General features: G+C 45.6%; 1 protein-coding gene across 1 annotated transcript in view; it reads left to right on the top strand.

Annotated features, from left to right (window-relative positions):
• LOC135827158 (hemicentin-1-like) overlaps positions 1-17,579 on the top strand; it is an 86,045-nt gene that overhangs the window by 36,828 nt on the left and 31,638 nt on the right. The window contains exons 11-16 of the mRNA XM_065339685.1: positions 4,552-4,836; positions 5,219-5,500; positions 8,781-9,065; positions 12,355-12,642; positions 12,835-13,119; positions 17,198-17,482. Of these exons, the coding sequence (XP_065195757.1) occupies positions 4,552-4,836; positions 5,219-5,500; positions 8,781-9,065; positions 12,355-12,642; positions 12,835-13,119; positions 17,198-17,482 (1,710 nt within the window). The remainder of the gene's footprint in view (positions 1-4,551; positions 4,837-5,218; positions 5,501-8,780; positions 9,066-12,354; positions 12,643-12,834; positions 13,120-17,197; positions 17,483-17,579) is intronic.

Raw genomic sequence — 17,579 nt, 5'->3', positions numbered from 1 at the left:
GCTAGTCACGGTGGTCTTTAGTCACAGGTTTTACTGTAGTACCAGGCTGGTCGCTAGTCACGGTGGTCTTTAGTTACAGGTTTTACTGTAGTACCAGGCTGGTCGCTAGTCACGGTGGTCTTTAGTTACAGGTTTTACTGTAGTAGCAGGCTGGTCGCTAGTCACGGTGGTCTTTAGTTACAGGTTTTACTGTAGTACCCGGCTGGTCGCTAGTCACGGTGGTCTTTAGTCACAGGTTTTACTGTAGTACCAGGCTGGTCGCTAGTCACGGTGGTCTTTAGTTGCAGGTTTTACTGTAGTACCCGGCTGGTCGCTAGTCACGGTGGTCTTTAGTTACAGGTTTTACTGTAGTAGCAGGCTGGTCGCTAGTCACGGTGGTCTTTAGTTACAGGTTTACTGTAGTACCAGGCTGGTCGCTAGTCACGGTGGTCTTTAGTTACAGGTTTTACTGTAGTACCCGGCTGGTCGCTAGTCACGGTGGTCTTTAGTTACAGGTTTTACTGTAGTACCAGGCTGGTCGCTAGTCACGGTGGTCTTTAGTTACAGGTTTTACTGTAGTACCAGGCTGGTCGCTAGTCACGGTGGTCTTTAGTTACAGGTTTTACTGTAGTACCAGGCTGGTCGCTAGTCACGGTGGTCTTTAGTTACAGGTTTTACTGTAGTACCAGGCTGGTCGCTAGTCACGGTGGTCTTTAGTTACAGGTTTTACTGTAGTACCAGGCTGGTCGCTAGTCACGGTGGTCTTTAGTCACAGGTTTTACTGTAGTACCCGGCTGGTCGCTAGTCACGGTGGTCTTTAGTCACAGGTTTTACTGTAGTACCAGGCTGGTCGCTAGTCACGGTGGTCTTTAGTTACAGGTTTTACTGTAGTACCAGGCTGGTCGCTAGTCACGGTGGTCTTTAGTTACAGGTTTTCCTGTAGTACCAGGCTGGTCGCTAGTCACGGTGGTCTTTAGTTACAGGTTTTACTGTAGTACCAGGCTGGTCGCTAGTCACGGTGGTCTTTGGTTACAGGTTTTACTGTAGTACCAGGCTGGTCGCTAGTCACGGTGGTCTTTAGTTACAGGTTTTACTGTAGTACCAGGCTGGTCGCTAGTCACGGTGGTCTTTAGTTACAGGTTTTACTGTAGTACCAGGCTGGTAGCTAGTCACGGTGGTCTTTAGTTACAGGTTTTACTGTAGTACCAGGCTGGTCGCTAGTCACGGCGGTCTTTAGTTACAGGTTTTACTGTAGTACCAGGCTGGTCGCTAGTCACGGTGGTCTTTAGTTACAGGTTTTACTGTAGTACCAGGCTGGTCGCTAGTCACGGTGGTCTTTAGTTACAGGTTTTACTGTAGTACCAGGCTGGTCGCTAGTCACGGTGGTCTTTAGTTACAGGTTTTACTGTAGTACCCGGCTGGTCGCTAGTCACGGTGGTCTTTAGTTACAGGTTTTACTGTAGTACCAGGCTGGTCGCTAGTCACGGTGGTCTTTAGTTACAGGTTTTACTGTAGTACCAGGCTGGTCGCTAGTCACGGTGGTCTTTAGTTACAGGTTTTACTGTAGTACCAGGCTGGTCGCTAGTCACGGTGGTCTTTAGTTACAGGTTTTACTGTAGTACCCGGCTGGTCGCTAGTCACGGTGGTCTTTAGTTACAGGTTTTACTGTAGTACCAGGCTGGTCGCTAGTCACGGTGGTCTTTAGTTACAGGTTTTACTGTAGTACCAGGCTGGTCGCTAGTCACGGTGGTCTTTAGTTACAGGTTTTACTGTAGTACCAGGCTGGTCGCTAGTCACGGTGGTGTTTAGTTACAGGTTTTACTGTAGTACCAGGCTGGTCGCTAGTCACGGTGGTCTTTAGTTACAGGTTTTACTGTAGTACCAGGCTGGTCGCTAGTCACGGTGGTCTTTAGTTACAGGTTTTACTGTAGTACCAGGCTGGTCGCTAGTCACGGTGGTCTTTAGTTACAGGTTTTACTGTAGTACCAGGCTGGTCGCTAGTCACGGTGGTCTTTAGTTACAGGTTTTACTGTAGTACCCGGCTGGTCGCTAGTCACGGTGGTCTTTAGTTACAGGTTTTACTGTAGTACCAGGCTGGTCGCTAGTCACGGTGGTCTTTAGTTACAGGTTTTACTGTAGTACCAGGCTGGTCGCTAGTCACGGTGGTCTTTAGTTACAGGTTTTACTGTAGTACCAGGCTGGTCGCTAGTCACGGTGGTCTTTAGTTACAGGTTTTACTGTAGTACCAGGCTGGTCGCTAGTCACGGTGGTCTTTAGTTACAGGTTTTACTGTAGTACCAGGCTGGTCGCTAGTCACGGTGGTCTTTAGTTACAGGTTTTACTGTAGTACCAGGCTGGTCGCTAGTCACGGTGGTCTTTAGTTACAGGTTTTACTGTAGTACCAGGCTGGTCGCTAGTCACGGTGGTCTTTAGTTACAGGTTTTACTGTAGTACCAGGCTGGTCGCTAGTCACGGTGGTCTTTAGTTACAGGTTTTACTGTAGTACCAGGCTGGTCGCTAGTCACGGTGGTCTTTAGTTACAGGTTTTACTGTAGTACCAGGCTGGTCGCTAGTCACGGTGGTCTTTAGTTACAGGTTTTACTGTAGTACCAGGCTGGTCGCTAGTCACGGTGGTCTTTAGTTACAGGTTTTACTGTAGTACCAGGCTGGTCGCTAGTCACGTTGGTCTTTAGTTACAGGTTTTACTGTAGTACCAGGCTGGTCGCTAGTCACGGTGGTCTTTAGTTACAGGTTTTACTGTAGTACCAGGCTGGTCGCTAGTCACGGTGGTCTTTAGTTACAGGTTTTACTGTAGTACCAGGCTGGTCGCTAGTCACGGTGGTCTTTAGTTACAGGTTTTACTGTAGTACCAGGCTGGTCGCTAGTCACGGTGGTCTTTAGTTACAGGTTTTACTGTAGTACCAGGCTGGTCGCTAGTCACGGTGGTCTTTAGTTACAGGTTTTACTGTAGTACCAGGCTGGTCGCTAGTCACGGTGGTCTTTAGTTACAGGTTTTACTGTAGTACCAGGCTGGTCGCTAGTCACGGTGGTCTTTAGTTACAGGTTTTACTGTAGTACCAGGCTGGTCGCTAGTCACGGTGGTCTTTAGTCACAGGTTTTACTGTATATAGTTTCCTGGCCTCCTGAGAACGAGACGGGGACAAGTTTAACTGGTTATACTGATGGTAGCATCAAGTGAGTGCAAGTATATAAAAAATACATGTCATGGCGACATTTTCTTCACAACCGTTCTATCCCGCGGTGGTAACAACGTGCTCTGACAGAACCATTACCGTATTTGGGCACAGGTTATGCGATCGAGTCCACCAACTAGACCAGATTTTGAGCAGTCAGACGTGCACAATACGGCACTAAACTGACAAAGAGAGACTTTCCGACAGTTCAAAATCCGTTTTTTTTTAGTTGGTGCACTCAATCCCATAACTTGTGTCCTAATACGGTAATGTTCCTGTCGGAGCACATTTTTACCACAGCGGGATAGAACGGCAGTAAAGAAAATGTCGTCATGACAGTCGGGTATTTTTTTCTAAACTGACAGAGTACTGAGACTCTGCGACTGTTCAAAATCCAGTTTAGTTGGTGGACTCGTTCGCATAACCTTTGCCCACGATTTCCCATGTTACAATGTTGTCCCTGGCTGACCATCTGAGTTCTTGATTTCCGTATTTTCCCGAATATAAGTCGCACCATTTAACACCACAGCGCCAATGGAGGGGGGGGGGGGTGGTGGGGGTGCGACTGACAATCGAGAATCGAGCACGACTTACTACCGAAGTGAATACCGTATATTCTCTATTATAAGCGCCGTGCTTATATTTTTTTCAACACCCCTCTACCCCGTGCTTATTTTGGAGACCGCGCTTATATTGGAGACCGACCGTATATGGCAACGATACGGCATGGCCGTGGAAAATGGGATCCGACCTACAACCAGGGGAAATATGGTATGCTCATATTGTTGTAACTTCCTTTTCTCCACCTGCTCCCAGTCCCGTGCCATCTCCACACTTAAAAAAAGGGACGACGATAACTACATTTGAAAGACTGTTTATTGCAAGACGACTACGGAAACACAACTAGACATGGCGAACTCAAGACGAAGACTGCTTTTCACACCACAGCAACACGCGCATGCACCAACACGACGTACACACGACGTACACAAAATAACGTACTTCAACAATACCATAGCAGCTCTTGCTCCTGATTGCAACTTTCAGTCTTAAAACGTTTCGTTTCCTTCTTCACGTATTTTTTAAGTATACATGACACTAAAAAATTCGGATGTTGAGCCCATAGTGACGTGGAAAGAGAAAAGGACCTATAAGTTACTAGTTATGACCACCAATCCACCAAGGTACCCCACAATATCCTTTAACATTGTATTTACAGTGGGTCCAATGTTATTAGGCATTTTGCCTGTTTTGATTTCCACTATAGATAAAGTGTACAACAAAGGTAGCAAGATATTATACAGTCAGGTAGTGTGACAACAATACAAGTGACACGTTGTTAATATTCTGTTTCCCTTGTATTTTCATTCCTCTCCAGTGCCACCTGTTGTGGACACGTTCTCGGCCTTGAACAACACCAGACTGCTCGGTGAAAATGTCACGTTCTACGTCACACTGAAACACACACCATATCCAGTGCCAGCTATCGTATGGACGCACAACGGATCTCCAGTCAATACGGATGTGGACAAGGTGCAGTTGTCCAGTGATGGTTTGCGATTGAGATTGACCGACTTGATGCCCTCGGACAGCGGCGTTTACACTGTCCTGGTTAAGAACGATGTCGGATCTGAAAACATGACGTTCACCATGGATGTTCAAGGTATGTGCTGATATGTTTTCCTGTTGCTGTCTGTCTGTCAGTGTCTGTCTGTCTGTCTGTCTGTGTGCATATCTGTCTGTCTGTCCGTCCTTCCATCCGCCCGTCCGTCCTTCCATCCGCCCGTCCGTCCGTCTGTCTGTATATCAGTCTATATCATACAAGAGTGGATAGGCGAGCCACACAACGGCAGCATTAGGAAAGGTATTGCTGCGTCCAGTTTGTTACACGAGTGTGTCAAGCGATTTTTTTTATCATCATCATCTCTCTCTCTCTATCTCTATCTCTATCTCTATCTCTATCTCTATCTCTATCTCTATCTCTCTCTCTCTCTCTCTCTCTCTCTCTCTCTCTCTCGTCTCTGTATCTCTTGTCTGTTCCCCAGTTCCTCCAATACTTGACCAGTCCTCAGTCCTGAACAACACGTGGCCAATCAATGGAACCGACTTTCTTTTCGTTCTTCTGAAGCATTCTCCTATTCCAGCGCCCACAATCGTATGGCAGCACAATGGATCCCCCGTCACAGGGGTGAGCGCGGTGACATCATCTAGCAATAGCTCGTCGTTGATGTTGAAAAATCTAGCAATGTCTGACGTCGGAGTGTATACAGTCACGATCAGCAACGCTGTGGGATCAGAGAAAGTGACGTTCTTCTTGGACGTTCAAGGTATGTTCTGAAATTGCTATCCTTGCCCTGTCTAACTGGCTGTATGTATTTCTGCCCGCCCGTCCACCCACCTACCCACCTACCAATCTGTTGATCTGTTGCGCTTTCTGCTTTTCTGAATCATCTGCCTGTTTTTCTGTCTGTCTGTCCATGTGTCTGTCCATCGGTCTGTCCATGTCTCTGTCCATCTGCCCCTGTGAGATTCCGTCCATTCTCTTGTCGGTCGGTTGGTCTTTCAGTCGGTCCGGTCGTCCGTCAATTAGTTGGGGGGCCATACTGGTGGAGGCGATACTTGATCCTGTCGACATAGTGATATGCAAGAGGACAGCGGCTACTCTAATTTCAGAAATTTTCGGTGGTCAATATTTTCGGTATGAGGGCAAAGGGCCAGGTTAGGTGAACAGAAATTTTAGGTGCAGAGAAGAAGTTCCCTATTGGATTATGTGTGTTAGTATTTTATTTGGTGTGTTGAAATTTTAGGTATGAAACAGATGCACCGAAAGAACCAAAAATAAAAGTACGCCGAAAATTTGTGAAATTACAGTATATCGGTTGTCAAAGAGCCAGAACTGACGAGAAAAGAAAATTTCTCGTTTGCGTCTTCCTTCAAACCAGTGAACGTTTTATGACTTGGGGCTCGCCGTGTTTGTACGTGAAGTGTGTGGGCTACAGCGAGGGCTGCGTCCCACCCGCCTGTCTGGATTCACAGGAAGTTTGAGTTACGAAGTCTGAAGAAGATGTTGAACGGTCTCTGCCGGGACGACGACTACACCATAGCTCAGTGGTTAGAGCATCGCTGGCTACAAGCGAGGGTCCCTGGTTCGAGTCCTGGTGGTGACAGTCAACTTTTTCTTCAGACTTTTCCCGTTTGCGTCTTTCGATCAATCCAGTGAAAATAAATTAAAATTTAGTAATTTACCTATTAAGAGCCGTTCGAAATCTCTATTTTAACGGTCCAGGTACCACCCCCCACCCCCCACCCCCCTCCCCATGCTCACGCACACATGTGGATATTGGTTTTTTCAAGTACATTGTGCATCCCGCTCATGGGTTTGGCTAGGGTATGGAAAGGCTTAGGTACATCCTTTAAAAATCACACACGATTGTTGTCCGGGCTCCTTTTCAAAGTACTAGTAAATGTTATCACTCCGCGCACGTGACCGCAAACTCTTGCACGTACATGCACAGAAAGGCCAGACAACTGTTTGCGGATAGCGTGCTTCTTCTATATCATATTGCTGGCTGACCGTGCGTTTAAGGGGCCTTCCGTAAATACCGACATTTATTTAGAAACGAAAACTAGTCGTTTCTCTTCAACCCCCCCTCCCCCCCTCCCTCCCTTTCCCCTACCTGAGAAACGAACACATACAAATGGTACATTGCAGGGCTGCCACTTCCTCCGATTTTTCGGAAGTCGTCCGATTTGTCTGACAAACCGACCGATATTGTTCCCAAAGAGGGACCACCGATTATTTAATTTTGAGCGCTTTTTAGTCCAGTTGGCCATTAATTCATAATTGACATGGTTGTAGTACGTGTGCTGGACAGTTAAAAATGTGTTCTGGGGCCCCAACAGTAAGCCATTTTCCTAAAAAATTTCACCAAGGGGGCCCTGCCCCCTGCACCCCCGCCGGTGGACACCCCGGACCCCCCCCCGTCAGATTTTTCTCCATGCAAGTGTGGCAGGCCTGCCATAGTATCTATATTATGTTTGATCTTTTTTCTGGACATACTCACGCATGCAAAATGTACATCGATATTTTTCGAGAAATGACCAGGCGCTCAACCCCCACCCCCTAAACGACTAGTTTTCGTTTCTTAACCCATTCAGCGCTACTGGGCCTTGCCTATGGTACTCTGTATATAAAATGCTAAAAACAGGGCAAATAGAAAGTTCTAAAACTCCAGGGTTCTGGCAACTGGTTCCTCACATATTTTGGAAATGATTGCCAAGACTATCTATCAACCACAGGGTGACAGAATCGATACAGTCCCCGAAAAGAATAGCGCTTCACAATAGGGGACGCAAGTTTGCTCAAATTGTGTGAAATACGCTAAATGTGTGCAATTGCAGCTGAAAGATCGCTGAAAAGAGAAGAAAAAAAGACGCATAGTGTTACCAAGCGGGATTCGTATCGATGACCTATCGTACAAGAGGCAGGTTCATGATCCAAATGACTAACAGTGCTTTTACACTCTTGATAGTGACGGAAATCACTATAATTATATCCCATGACGTCTATAGACGTCATCCCACGCATGGGGTTCATTTTCAATGACGTCTATAGACGTCATCAGCGTTCAATGGGTTAATAATATCTATACTGGAAATCATGAATATGTAACGAACAAGTAAATCTAACGAGTTAACGAGCAAAGATAAGTCTCTCTTTTAAAAGTCGTTAGCAAAAGTCGTATGCTTTTGGGCCTCGCACGATTGAAATCGATCATTTCACATTATGGCATGCAGCGCATGTTCAACGGATCGTAACTCGGTCAATTCTCAACGGAATTCAACAATGGAATAGATCTAGATGATAGCAGAGACGCTCAGCAGTCGGTGCGAACAACTCCGAAGTCTCTCAGATGCATTTTGACGAAGTGGCAGGAGATCGAAAAATTGGAGATTTTAACGCTCTTACGCTTGATAAAATTAATTTCATTTTCTTTATTCTCCTGAGATCGATGTCTTGCTTCTCAACACCATGTCGCAGCGGCGTTCCTGGTTTACTGTGATTGACAAAAACGAATGTCCTTGACGAGCATTCGCAGTACTTCGAAGTATTATTGCATCTGTCTGAGAAAATCGTTAAGTTTTCAAACCGTTAACCTTCGAAAATCAGAAAATCGTTAACTTTGCGGGTCGTTAAAATTATGTGATTTACAGTATTTGCGGATGGCCCGTAAGCAAGATATCACGAACACGTATAGGTTCTACTCGGATGGTGAGCCAATTAAATTATGTTGAAAAAGGAGAAGGACAACATGTTATGAGTTACGAGTCTTGGAGAAGTGCTGGAGCTAGGTGTCAGGTCGCCGAATGTCTCAGTACTCCTTGTCAGTTTTCTGCCATTTTGTCGCACTCGCTGACTGTACACGATCTGGCTACGTCGGTGGACAGTTAGTCATAACTCGCAACATTTTGTCCTTCTCCTTTTCAGAAGATCCCCTCGATAGGCCCAAAGCCTTTGGGAAATCCTTAAAATATAATAAAATACGAAAATACAAATACGTATAGGTTCTTATTAACATTTCCTTGGTGTTTGTCTTACCTACCCAGTGATCCCAAGAGTGAGTGCACACTCATCCTTACACAGAACTGTGCAGCTCGGTAAGCCCGCCAACTTTTCCATCACCCTGGAGCACGCGCACCGTACAATGCCGACGATCGTCTGGTCGCACGTCAGACATCCAATCAATGCCAGCGATGACAGGGTGCAGTTGTCCAATGGTGGACTGTCGTTGGAACTGACCAACGTGGTGCCGTCGGACAGAGGAGAGTACGAAGTCTTGGTGCAGAACGGCGCAGGCTATGATCACGTAAAATTCCAGCTGTATGTTCGAGGTAAATGGTGATATAACTACATGAAGGGCTCCAATTGAGAACGCGACCAAACCAAACCGGAGCTTTTGCGTTTTTTAGTCACGGAAGAATTTTTTTTCAGCCCACGGACGTCTGTGTCGGCATTACGGGTCAAAACGCGATACATCCCAGTCAAAATGATGCCTGAAGTTTGTGTTCTGCTGCAAAACGCGATAAAAGTCATTGATGCTGCTGTGTAGACCAGAAGCGAACAAATGAAAAACTGCAGTTCCTGAACTTTCCACAAAATGGATTTATCTCGTTTTGAATTGGAGCCCTTCACATGTACTTGATTAATACTGTGTGCCTGTCTCTCCATCTGGCTCTACCTGTCAGTCTTTCTTCCCACACATCATCCTTCCCAGTGCTATTAGTCAACATGGTTTTTTCTTCAGATTTTGACATTTTGACAATGATCCAAGTAATGCAAGACTTCACATTTTGCCACAAGCACCATCGATCGATTTCGTTTTAAAAACTCGGATGTTGAGCCAATGGGCTTATTGCGCAATGGCGTAATATGTACCATAAGCACCCCACACAGACACCTGGGCATGGTCGTCTGGGGGTGTTGAACAGTGCATTGCTGATCCCAGTGTACTCACATGCATTACTCATATGTTCCATATCTGGTAATGCGCAATGGGCTTGTAGTAATTATGTAAATAGAAAAGGACCTATAAGTTACTAGTTATGACTAACAGTCCACCAAGGTAACGAGATAATAATTATGCCGTCAGATAGTGCGACAGCAAGGCACAAAACTGACAAGGATATTGAGACATTCGACGACCTGACACCTAGCTCCAACTCATCTACATATAGGTCCTTTTCTCTTTCCAGATTTATTTTTCGACAGTTGTTGGCACCCTGCTGTGATCATAACTGGCAACTTACAAGTTTGACTCTGTAAGCAGTGTACTATTGTCTGTCTGGCGCCGAAGAATGGAACGCCGAAGAACGACCAGGCTGGAACTTTACCAAGCACAGCATACCAATGTGTACACGAGGACTCAACTGTGCATAGACTGAAATACATGAAAATATGAACGGTCTAAGGGGTCGTCCATAAACATCGAAAAGTGTTTTTGCACAAAACGAAATAATTTCGTTATGGGGTGGGAGGGGGTTAACCAATTTCGCTTCGGAAAGCATTGACACATGTAAGTAAATTTTTATTATATATATATTATATACATGTCAACAAACAATGGATCACTCATAATATTTCGCTACTCCGAGTTTCATGCACTGTGTGCAATCATCAGGCGAACAATATTCAATGCAGACTGGTCAAAGCATAATGGGAATTTAAGGTGGATGCAGGCGGAAGCAAGTGTAAGGCTTAGCGGGACCCCTGATACGTAATCAATGGGCTAACTTGCCGGCTGAGAAGTGTGTGAAGCTGAGTGCTAGATGACTATAGCATAGTGGGGCAGTGCAATTTGCCAAGGCGCTAGCTGTTGGATGCCTGTACTACAGCAGAGCCAATTTGCAGTGGGGGGGGGGGGGTTGCCAGCTGTTGGATGCCTGTACTACAGCAGAGCCAATTTGCCAAGGCGCTATCTGTTGGATGCCTGTACTACAGCAGAGCCAATTAAGTCCGACGAGTTACAGTTAGGTGCAATGGCGGCACTTGCCTCTTTGGTGGTGTTAGGATTCAGGTGTTGGGTGCTGGATGCCTGTACTACAGCAGAGCCAGTGAAGTCTGAGGAGTTACAGCTGGGTGCGATGGTTGCACTAGTCTTTCAGGTGTGAAAATTCAGGTGCGTGCTGGATGCCTGTACTACAGCAGAGCCAGTGCCACACCAGGACATGCCTTGCTTAGCAAAGCATACTGGATGCCTGTACTACAGCAGAGCCAGTATGCGCTATTTTGCTAAGTCACACCTGAATGCTTGCTCAGCTGGTATCTAGTGCTGTGCCGGCATTTGGCGATGAGGTCACACCTTGTGTTCAGGAGGGTTGCTTTGTCGGCCGTGATAATTTCTAGCTTCTCTGTTAGACAGAGGTTACAGCGCTTAGTTGTTGGGCTGTACGACTTGGCTCTGCGCTTGACGTTCCATGACACGTTGTACTCCTGACCCTGGTTTTTGAGCGACCAAACGTAGCTTGACAGCTCGGTGGAGTTGCGGTATTTTTCGTGCCGCATTGAGGTCTTGTGATTGGCGTGACGAAGTTTGAAGGGCGTCTCAGCCGAACCAATGTAGTACTTACGGTCGTTTGCGCCGCCCACGATTGCTTCGTACACGACACAATCGGTCTGGCATGCTCCACGCAGCGGGCAGTTGCTCCCCCCAAGAAATTGGATGTTGAGCACTTTTTCTGCAGCTACAGGCATAGTCTTACTAAGTATATATTATATATATATTCAATCTGCGGACAGCATGCTGTTTCGTTCTTTTTGAACTCATCAGCGCAGCACAGAGGAAATGAGGCCGAACCTGATAGCAATGGAAATAAAAATTTCCAATCAGGCCCGAACGTACCTTGCCAGAGTGCTCAAACTGACAAGTCAGTGAGCTCTGCATAACGCAAACAGCAAAGGCACTACCCCACGCAAGAGTGCTCAACTGCTACAAGAGCAGGAGCGAAATATATATATATTATATATACTCAATCAATATATTATATATATATAATATACTCAGTAAGACTATGCCTGCAGCTGCAGAAAAAGTGCTCAACATCCAATTTCTTGGGGGAAGCAATGACACATGTCAACAAACAATGGATCACTCATATTGTTTTGCAACTCCGAGTTTCAAAACAATATGAGTGATCCATTGTTTGTTGACATGTATATATATTATATTATACACACACAACAGAGGCGAAAGGCTGTGTTAGCTGTAACTATATAATTATTTTAGGGCTTTGTTATGTCATCGTATGTATTTGTGCAGGCGTTGTGGCCGGATTCCTGCAAAAAACAAATTGATACATGTAGGTGGCGATAGGAGCAGTGACACATTTGCAACTTTTACATGTACTATATCAACATTTTTCACATTCTGAGGGGAGGGAGGGAGGGAAGGGTTGTGTCCAAACTAAAACAATTCGTTTGGTGAAAAAAGTTCGATATTCATGCTAGAATGCAATTAAAATGAAACAATTCCAGAACTTTCTGGAATTGTTTCATTTTAATGGTTTTATACATGGTTATGAGTCCACACTTGATATTTTTCATTGCTATTTTACGACTGTTGTTTCCTCGTCGGTTGTGTTACTTTTGTATTTACTATTGTCCCCCCCCCCCCCCCCCCCCCAGTTCCTCCAGTTGTGGACACGTTCTCAACGTTGAACAATACAAGGCTAACCACCACCGGCGACATCTCATTCTACGTTACCCTGAAGTACACACCCACACCAGCGCCGACTATCACATGGCTGCACGATGGAGTGCCGATTGACACCAGTGAAAGCAGGGTACAATCGCAGGAGGATAGTTTCTCCTTGCACTTGGCTAATCTGGCCGTGTCCGACAGTGGATCGTACACCGTCTTCATTAACAACACCGTGGGTTCTGAGAAAGTGGTGTTCTTCCTGGATGTTGAAGGTATGGAAATACTAACCCTCCTTTTCCAACTTGTATGCTTGTGTGCAGGCCTGCATGATGGCCTGACTGCATGCGTGTGTGCGTGTGTGCGTGTGTCTGTCTGCCTACCTGCCTGCCCCGCCTGCCCGCCCGTTTTTTTGTTAGTGCTAACTGTTGCGTATTCTTTTTCTCTTTTTCTTATTTCATGCCCAGTGCCTCCAGAGGTGGGCACATTCTCAACTTTGGACGTCAGCAAACGGCTTGGCAAACGCGCCACGTTTTCCATCGCCCTGAACACAACACACCGCACAATGCCGACTATTGAATGGTCGCACAACGGATCTCCCATCAACACCAGCGCAGACAGCGTGCAGTTGTCCAATGGTGGACTGTCGCTGAAACTGCCCAAGCCGACGCCATCGGACGCGGGAGTTTACACAGTTTTGGTGTGGAACAGTGCAGGGTCTGATAGGGTGACATTCACGCTGGATGTTCGAGGTAAATGCTGACATATGTTGCCTGAGGATCGTAGTGATACGTGAAACTCAGAGTGGTGACAAAGCTTCCAATCTCTCTTGTGTACATGCTGATATATATATATATATATATATACAATATTACACAGCAATGAATCAAACCAGTCTCATTCCGCTGTAACTCCGAGTTTCGTGTCAGAACACTTCATCAGACAGCGTCCAGTGGACATTGAGCACTGTAAGCAGCCTAGGGACTTTAGACAACTGTATATATATATATATATATATATATATACACTCAGACACAAAGGATCTCCAAGTTTCTCAGTGTTGCTACTCTGAGTTTCGTGCAAAAGCACTTCTATTGTTCTATATATATATATATATATATATATATATATATTTAAATAGAGATGTAGGCGAACAAAATTTATATACACACAACAACAAGGTTGTCAATTTCATAATACTAAAAGCTTTTCACCCATTTTCATCAGTAGATACATGGGAATGAGCAAGAACGAAAACGAAGCCAGAATTTATACTGGGGGTAGGAATCAGCAAGAATATTCTTACGTACGTTGGTGAGACATGTCAGCGATTCTCGGAAAGGATCAAGCAGCATATCCCAGACAAGCTGTACAAGAAGCCGCCTGACAAACGTGTGGCAACAAGTGATAGCGCCATCACAAAGCATTTGCAGGCGCAACCTGAATGCATCCCGCAAGAACGCAACAGCAGCTTCAGTGTCATCACACCAGCCCGGAACAGCGCGCACAGATTCACACTGGAGGCGCTGTACATTCGTAGCTTGAGGCCAGAGCTGTGTCGACAAAAGAAGCACATCAAGGTGCTACGGCTGTTCAAGCTGCAACCGGACTGACAGCTTTATCACGTGTTTGTTCTGGTACTGCATTCCCCTCATGTGTTGTTCCCGCATTTTTCCACCGCTCCATACATTCTTATGGTAGTGTAGTGTGAATTTGAGGCGCGTAAGAATATTCTTGCTGATTCCTACCCCCAGTATAAATTCTGGCTTCGTTTTCGTTCTTGCTCATTCCCATGTATCTACTGATGAAAATGGGTGAAAAGCTTTTAGTATTATGAAATTGACAACCTTGTTGTTGTGTGTATATATATATATATATATATATATATACTCAATCTGCGGACCATATATATATATATATATGACTGGTTTGAGGGAAAGAGACAAACGGGAAAAGTCTGAAGAAAAAAATTGACTGTCACCACCAGGACTCGAACCAGGGACCCTCGCTTGTAGCCAGCGATGCTCTAACCACTGAGCTATGGTGTAGTCGTCATCCCAGCAGAGGCCGTTCAACATTTTCTTCAGACTTCGTAACTCACACTTCCTGTGAATCCACACAGGCGGGTGGGACGCAGCCCTCACTGTAACCCACACACTTCACGTACAAACTAGCACGTATATATGTGACCATTACTGGTTGTCTGTTACCGTAATTCGCCGAATATAAGTTGCACCTTTTTACACTCAACTTCAAGGCCAACAACGGGGGTGCGACTTAAAATCGAGCACGATTACCACTGAAGTGAGTATATCGAATCGATAGGACTTGGACTTGAAAATAGGAGTGCGACTTGCAATCGAGTGCGATTTGCAATCGGGGAAATACGGCACTCCGTTTGCCTTTGTCAGTCTGCCTGTCCACCTCTCTCTTCTTCTTGTCTACACACATTTTTAATTCGGCTCATTCAAATTTTAGGGTTCACGGATTGGCATGCTAGCGTAGCCAGCTACATCATGCACGTGACAGGCGCGTGCATATACTGTACCACACAATCGGTCAGTGCTCAAATCGCATTTTCCCATCAATATCACTCACTTTCAACTCTACGGGATTCATTGCGGTTGGCTCAAACTGCCTGAATTTTTGAATCCACACGCACGAAAGACGTTCCAAGACTTCCACCGTTCGTATTTTTTCAAACGAGTTCCGGGTTTTCCAGTAACTTTGGCAAAAGTTCGGCTAAAAAAAACAGGGGTAGCCGTTGCATTTCTGTAAAATATTGAACGGTAGAAGGATAGCCAAGGTCGAGAGCAAAACAACAAGCCATTATTTGTCAAAATCGAACAAGAAACGGCTCAGCGCATCTATTTTCAGTGCGCGTACTTTGTCTACTAATCCACCAAGGTACCCCACAATATCCTTTAATGATAGCTTGCATACCGTCCTACCGGTAGGACCCAAGAAATCGCGCTGCAAAAGTGCTTTTGGTTGAGAAATTTCTTGAAACAATTGTTGAGATGAGGTCTTTGTCAGGCAAAGTAATGGCGCAAAATGCAAGGCTATGTCCAGTGTATTGCATATGCGCAATTTGACCATGGCACATCAATCGTGGTGAGGTCCTAATGTTTCTATTAGCCTGCCAAGGCAGTGTGATGCATAATTCCATACTCTGTTTCCATGGTTACCATAGGCTGTTACCGTGGAATTTCGTAGTATGCCTTGTGCGATCATGTCTAAAATTTATGGACTCCTTCATTAGCCCCTGAGCAACAGTTTAGGGTCAAGCTTTAGGTCAATGTTAGAACATAGGCCATGCAGCATGTCTGTGTATGATGGTCCTACCGGTAGGTCCTACCGGTAGGACCTCGGTCTATGCAAGCTATCATTAACATTTTATTCACAGTGGGTCCAATGTTATTAGGCATTTTGCCTGTTTTGATTTCCACTATAAATAAAGTATACAACAAAGGTAAGGGGCCGTCCGTAAAAATCGATATTTTTTTAGAGACGATATTTGTTCATATCTCCCCAGACCCCTAATACGAACATACATACATTTATGCAGTGGACCGATATTTTGTATATTGAACGGTTTGTGTGTACAGGTAGGTACATAATACGTGCTGCAGTACTAGTAGTAGTACAAGTCACAAGGTTCAAGTGCCTGCATGCTGCATGGTGCACGAGCCGAGACAAGCAAGTACAAGGTGCATACCTAAAAATAGCAGCTGTGAAGATCAATGTTTTTTCCGCCAAAAACAACGAACAGGGTCAAAACCCCCGCCATACGAACGAATATCGTCTCTAAAAAAACATTGATATTTACGGACGGCCCCTAACAAGATACTACACAGTCAGGTAGTGCGACAACAATACAAGTACAGGGATCGATTTACCTTGATTTTTTTGCATAGCAGTCACTGCTAAACAGTTTTACAATTGACTAGCAACTCCCAGTATTGATTAGCAGTTTTCCTTCATCAAAAGTTTACATGTATAGCTTGTACAATAGCAGGATTTCGTAAAGAAGAGGACAATAGCTGCAGTTGCTATTTGCTTTTCCAAGCGAATGTTCGACCTGAATATTTACATTAGAGTTTTCGCTTGGGCACGTTACATGTTCAGCGTCCATCCGTCTTCGAGTTCTTCACAACACAATGTCTTTCAACAGGGCAGTTCCACTGATTCCTTCGACAAAGAAACCTCAGGAAAGCGCTCAAACGATCGTGACATTTCGTGCAAAGCGCATCGAATTTCGCTTTTCTCCTTTTCTTCATCGAAACGAATCGACATTCCTGGCGCGTCCAGTTCTTTGTCCCTCTTCTGGACAGTGAATCACTGATCAGACTCACTGACATGTTGGCTACATGAGACTAAGAACCATCGACTTCAACTGTGCCTTGTCAAACAGAAACAAACTGAGCTTGACAGTGAAAGAAGAAAGGAGAACATCAGGAAAAGTCACCGCCGTGTACAAAACTTCAGAAGACTGCAGTCATGTACGACCAGTGCTAGTGCAGTGTCCAAAATCGAAAGAGCGCGATCCGCGAGTCCGCGACCCGCGCGGACTGAGCAGGACAGGCCAGTTGGTTGGAGTAGTAAAATACTACTCCCTAGTCAGCAGTGTGTACAACAGTCAACAGTCGCATGTAGACTGCACACAACTGGTCTTTGTAGTGCATCGCAGTTTTGGGCGATAACAAACGAAAAGCGAATCGCAGCCAGTGAATTTTGATTCGCAAACTGCGATGCGAACCCGGATAAATCGATCCCTGAAGTGACACATTGTTATTATTCTGTTTCCCTTGTATTTTCATTCCTCTCCAGTGCCACCTGTCGTGGACACATTCTCAGCCTTGACCAACACCAGACTGCTCGGTGAAAATGTGACGTTCTACGTCACACTGAAACACACACCATATCCAGTGCCAGCTATCGTATGGACGCACAGCGGATCTCCAGTCAATACGGATGTGGACAAGGTGCAGTTGTCCGGTGATGGTTTGCGATTGAGATTGACCGGCTTGATACCCTCGGACAGCGGCGTTTACACTGTCCTGGTTAGGAACGATGTCGGATCTGAAAACGTGACGTTCACCATGGATGTTCAAGGTATGTGCTGATATGTTTTCCTGTTGCTGTCTGTCTGTCAGTGTCTGTCTGTCCGCCGTCCGTCCGTCCGTCCGTCCGTCCGTCCGTCCGTCCGTCC

This window comes from Sycon ciliatum, chromosome 11 (assembly GCF_964019385.1).
Source record: "Sycon ciliatum chromosome 11, ocSycCili1.1, whole genome shotgun sequence".
Classification (NCBI taxonomy): Eukaryota; Metazoa; Porifera; class Calcarea; order Leucosolenida; family Sycettidae; genus Sycon; species Sycon ciliatum.
This window is presented reverse-complemented; position numbering and strand designations above follow the sequence as displayed.